Genomic DNA, 6,000 nt, shown 5'->3' with positions numbered 1-6,000 from the left:
GCTTGTTCTTGGAAGAGAAATGTCCAATTGCTCTCCTGCCGCTCATGAGTATCGAACCCATCAACATGAAGACAAAGTGAAACATGCATACTATAGCAACATCAATTGCATGTGAAGTTTGTTTGGTCAAATCATTATTGGGCCAAAGCTAGTGTCAGCAGTCTACACATGAAAGCGTGTGCTCTTCAACTATGTCTATGCTTCTGATGAGTCTCACATCATGAAAATAACAACACAAAAGAATAACCAGTAGATAAACTTACAGAGGAAATGGCGTGTGATGGAACGTGCAACATTTGACGAGTAGGCCACAAATCACATTACAAGGGACTCTCCGGTTCAAGTGTCGTGGCGTTCCTGCAAAAAAAGAGGTCACGGGGTTAAGATTTACTACGTGCGGATTTGTTTGCAAATATGAATATTTCGAGCTGTACACATATTTTTCGAATCGAAGATGGTCAAATCTCTTAAACCAAAGTTTGCATGCATATGCTCCATACATAATTTATTTGTGCGATTTTACAGATTTTGTAGAACCATATAGGCACAATTTGTCCTTTCAGACGGCATGCTAGGACCACGGATGGACTTCAGAGTGCTGTTCGTGAGTCCGAAGTTCCGAACGGAACGAACGAAAAACACAGGAAACAAATCTACGAACGTGACACTAGAGACACTACAAATCACACACGTGCACTGCTCTGATTGACGCTGCAAGATCGAGCATTCAGTGTTTATTGACGCCAATCCTGCCTTCACTTTGTGATGCGACCGACGAACTCCTCCATGTCCGCCCACGACGAGCCACCGTTCGCCACGGCGGCACGAACGTCCTCGGCGAGCGCCTTCGCCGCACTCTGCGCGGCGATGCCTTCGTCGGAGTCTATCGCCCTCTTGATGACCTCTTGGATCTCCTTGGCCGGCAGCGTCTCCCGGCTCTTCTCCCACGGCCTCATGACGATCCCGGCCTTGAGGTGGCCGCACACGTACCCCGCGTTCCACGGCTGGTCGGAGTGCATGGGCCACGCGAGAATCGGCTTCCCGTGGCTCAGGCCTTCCAGGAGCGAGTTCCAGCCGCAGTGGCTCACGAACGCCGCCGTGGCGCCGTGCGCCAGGATCTCCAGCTGCGGCGCCCACCCGGTAATCACCAGCCCCCTCCCTTCGGTCCGCCTTGTGAACTCGGACATCAGCTTGGCGTGCCGGCTCTCGCCGGCCTCCGCGAAGATGTCGGCGCGGTCGGCGTCGCGCAGCACCCAGATGAACCGCTGCTCGCAGCTCTGCAGCGCGCCCGCCAGCTCCTCGATCTGCTTGCCAGGCAGCGAGGTCATTGTACCAAAGCATAGGTAAAGTACCGATGACGTCGGCTGCTTGTCAAGCCAGTCCATGCACTCGTGGCGCGGCTGCGGCTGCGGCTGCACCGACGGCGCGGGCGTGGTCACGTCCAGCTCCAGCACTGGGTTTAACGGGCCGATGGAGAATAGCTTCTTGCCGTCGAGGGACAGGGTCTCGGCTTGCGCGTCGATGAACTCTCCCTCCAGCGCGCGGCACGAGTTGAGGAGCAGCCCGGCGCCGGGCACGCTGAGCCCGCCCTGCCGCGCCACGAGCTCCATGAACTCCTCGGTGAGGAAGGACTCGGGTGACGGGACGGGCAGACCGAGCGCGCGCACCAGGCGGTGGCTGGGGTTCTTGAACCCGGCGCCGAACGACTGCCCCACGCACTGGAGCGCGTACGCATCGCCGTTGGGCAGCCGCGACGCCTCCGACGCGGGGAAGGCCACGAGGTTGTCGTGCACGACGACGACGCGGTGGTGCGAGGCGGCGAGCTCCTCGAGGAGGCGCCGGAGCGGGGCCCCGGCGTGGTCGCAGAACGCGTCGAAGAGCGGCTGCAGGTGGCCCGGGAACGCGACGGGGCTGTCGGGGTCGGGCGGCGGCGTGGCGTAGGGCGGGATGTCGAGGGTGGCGAAGTGGAGCGAGCGGACGGCGCGCGCGTCCCAGCCCTGCACGCGCGCGCGCGCCTGGCGGACGTGCGGCGCGGGCGCCGCGTAGTGCACGTCCAGGCCCCGGGACGCGAGCAGCAGCGACAGGTGCAGCATCTGGTTGAGGTGCCCCTGCGCGGGGAACGGCACGGCCACGACGGCCACGGGCGCTGGCGCGACCTCCATTGCCGCCGGAGCCATAGTACTCGGGGAGGGAACCGCTCACCGTCTGATCGCGTGCTGGACTGCTAGAGTTACAACTCTTTTACAGGTACTAAGTACATGCCACAGGCGACCGTGCAAACTGCACATTTGTAGGGTCGTGTAGCACGTGACTGCCGGTTAGTCATTCTGTAGATGTACGTACGTGGGTGCGGTCGGAAGTGGGCCACCCATAGCACCCGCACCTCACAGCGCCTCTGTCCTTGAGAGGTGGCACCCATGCCAATCGCCGCCGCTCCTTGAGAAACGCTGCCGCCCATGCCCACTGCACTCGCTCCCAAATCTTATCGGCGCCGGGAGAAAAGTACGGGTCCCTCGACCGGCCTCCGGGATCAAATTTGGTCCGTTCTGTAGCATGTGAGCATTGCCGGGTATGCATATAAACCTTGTTAAAGCATCTTCAATCATCATGCCTTTTGTGGAACGGCTGAATCGACCGTTTCTATCGAGTCAGGGCCGAGCGAGTGTAAAAAAGCTCCACCTAATGCATCTTAGTGGCTCTGACCGTGCTGGAAGGTTTGCACGTGCTTGTGTTGTGGGGAGAGTATCCGGTGCTACCGAGGCTTAAATACTACCGTGATACGGGCATCTGGGCCGTCGGATTCTTAGATTGGACGGCATCCGGGAGTTGTTGAATCTGCTGGACTGATGCACAATTTTTGGACTCCTCGTAGGTGTTTTTGCAAATATTGCAGAGTTATTGAGAGCCATCAGATCTGAGAATCCAACGGCCCAGATGCTTGTATCATGGTAGCACCTAAAACTTGATAGCACTAGATATTTTTCCTTGTGTTGTGCTCGCCTACTTAATCTTCTTCATCTAATACATTCTAATTTAAACAATAATGCTTCGATTTGAGATCAACTCTATACAAAAAAGATGCACATCGATGTGGTGACTTTATCCGTGCGGTCGACTTCTAGTTTCGTTGACCGTAAATCTTCCATTTTGCGCTTATGTTTGGTGATATCATAGACGAGTTTGTCAAAATTGTCTCACACGAGCGACCATTTGAAATTTTCAGTTAGGAGTAGCTTCATCTCGCCGTTTCACATGGTTTTTGTGTTGTAAGTCTTTTGTTTTGACGATAGTAGTCGAATAGACCTATATAGAAAAGTTCGCTTTTAGTTCATCGTATATAAAAAGGGAAAGCTCATTGTGTATCAAAGAAAAATGTTCACTGTATATTGCAAAAAAGTAGAATCTATTCAGAAAATGATCATCATATATTAAAAGATTGTTCACCGTATATTAGAACATTTTTGGTATTTGTTAACATTTTTATAATTTGAAAAAATTATGTAAATTCATGAACATTTTTATAAATATGTTTTTGACCAAACTTTGTTCCTTAATAAAAAATAATTATAAAATATTAGAGTGAAAAACGCGAAAACCAAAAGGCAAAAAAAAATCGTTGGTAGCCTAGAAGCTAGCGACGAGAGATGTACTTGTAAATGTATAACGATCAGACGCAAAAGCTAACCGATTTTTTTAAGGGAGCTAGTGACCAAATTTTCATATAGGCCGTCCACCAAGGTGGACGCAGGGCGGGCTGGTTTTTAGTTTTGGGCTTTGACAAATTAAAATCAAAAAAACAGGACAAATAATAAATAAAAATTAGGTGGCGCTGGCATCATACTTAGATATGAGGTATTATCTCATATATAGATGTGACATAGACGGACCTGTTTTTTTTTGTATACACTTAGTCAAAATTTAGAAAATCTGATTTAAGGCATAGCTCACGAGAGAATAAAAACGGAGAAAGTACATAAAAACAAGAGAAAAGCAATTCTCCCTTGTACGGGACGTCCCGTGCATGCGAGAGTCGTTGATTTTGGTTGAGGATCCGATGCCATGCATTGATAGTTTGATAATGTTGGTAGTTGGTTACTTCTTTATCTGACCAATATTAATTTTTTTGCATGGAATTAAAAAAATAGTGCGAAACAAGTTTGAAGGTTAGTTGTCTAAAAAATAATTTCTAAACATATGTTCAATATTAGTCTTGTTTTAAAGATCTCGTCAGTAAAATACAGTTGTGCAAACAGAATGTGAATCAAAAGATTTTCTTTTTGAGGGAGTGAATCAAAAAGATTTACTTCAACATACACTAGGCATCTACTCCGTATTTATTTGAATGAAACTTAGTGAATAGAGAAAATACTAGTATAGATCATGTCAGATGCCCACATAGCAATGAATGAGGTCCCGTGCATAGAAGAAAATTCTCTCTCAAGGCACGATTCTGCATTGTACTTCCACTAGCACATATGCCCGTGCGTTGCAACGGGAGAAAAATTAGTATGTATTTAAAGTTAGTGAGAATTATATGTGCAAGCAAAACCCTGTGCGCAGGTGAAAATTGAACATTTAGCTTCTCGGTTTCGCCGGGTGTGAAGTAATCAATCCGTTATTTTTCAATTCATTAATCGATGGCATTTAAGAGTTTTGTTACGTCATCGTACACAATAGAAAGCCCAAGAATTATTCAATCTACTTTTCCTTTCAATCGAGGAGATTTTAAGGTATGAGTTTTTGAATATTGTAAGAAACATGAGCCATTTTGTAAATCCGGAACAGTTTTTTTGAAAATTATGTACACTTTCAGAAAACAAGAACAAAATTTGAAATAGGAACATCTTTTAAAATTCACAAACATTTTTTGAAAACACCAACTTTTTTATAAAAAAACATTATTTGAATTTGCGAACATTTTTTTAGAATGGGAACACGTGTTGAAAATTTAAAATATTTTTTGAAAATGTGCATCTTTTAACATTATTTTGAATTGTGAAAATTTCACTAAAATAAGAATACTTTTTGAATTAGGAGCATTTTTTAAATTGCCATTTTCGTTTTAGAAATCTCAACAAAAATTGAAAAAATAAAAAATTTAAAAAAAATGGGAAACTCTTTTCAAGTTCTGAATATTTTTCAAAATATCAACAAATTTTTGAAATTCTGAACGTTTTCTTTTTTCTTGAATTCTGAACATTATTTTAACACGTGAACACTTTTCATGCCATGGCAAGTGAATGTCTAATAGTTTAGTTTAATCTCGTGACGGCAATGCTTCCGAGCTATAGCCTGCACCTGGTCCATCCAGTATCCCTCATATGCCCACTCACTTTTACATTTTGAAATTGTTTTTAAAATATCGACATTGTTTTTTCAAACACTTTTTAAATCACATGGATTTTTTAAAAGAGCGTGAATATATTTTTAAGCATGTGAACACTGTTTAGAATTACATGAACTATTTTCCATAAGAAGTGTGAACATTTTAAAAATTATATAAACATTATTTTAACATGTGAACACTTTTTTGAAACTACAAATCATTTTAAAATGCATGAATGATTTAAAAAAATAGATAACATCTTTGAAAAGGCACAAACACATTTTAAATAACACAAAAAATTAAAGTGTGCTAATAATTTTGTGATATGTATTATTTGAAAAAAAATACTTGATATGACTAGGCGCTGAATATACTGATCATGCCTCATCAACATGAGAAGGTCAGATATAGCACCTTATTTGTTCAACTTCCTCGTAACGAAGTTAGCATGGCTTTCAACTGAAACACAAAAAAAGGTTGAATATGGCACCCTTTTTTCCAGCTTATTATATCTAGAATGGAGGTCATTCAGGTGACATACCAGTTACCAAGAATAGGTGATTCCTTGTTTGTTATTCACGGCCACCTCATAGATATATTCGGCCCATAATTGTGATTGTACCCCTTTTAATTCCTTTCCTTCTGAGTTTATTCCTTCTTTTAGTCGCTTTCCT

The 6,000-nt window shown here is 44.9% G+C and overlaps 1 protein-coding gene across 1 annotated transcript; it reads right to left on the bottom strand.

Annotated features, from left to right (window-relative positions):
* Window positions 1–467: 467 nt before the first annotated feature.
* On the bottom strand, window positions 468–2,295 carry LOC109763554 (cis-zeatin O-glucosyltransferase 2). The gene has a single exon (XM_020322395.4). The coding sequence runs from the start codon at window positions 2,175–2,177 to the stop codon at window positions 756–758; it is 1,422 nt and encodes a 473-aa protein (XP_020177984.1). The 5' UTR covers window positions 2,178–2,295; the 3' UTR covers window positions 468–755.
* Window positions 2,296–6,000: the final 3,705 nt, after the last annotated feature.

This window comes from Aegilops tauschii, chromosome 2, assembly GCF_002575655.3.
Source record: "Aegilops tauschii subsp. strangulata cultivar AL8/78 chromosome 2, Aet v6.0, whole genome shotgun sequence".
NCBI lineage: Eukaryota > Viridiplantae > Streptophyta > Magnoliopsida > Poales > Poaceae > Aegilops > Aegilops tauschii.
This window is presented reverse-complemented; position numbering and strand designations above follow the sequence as displayed.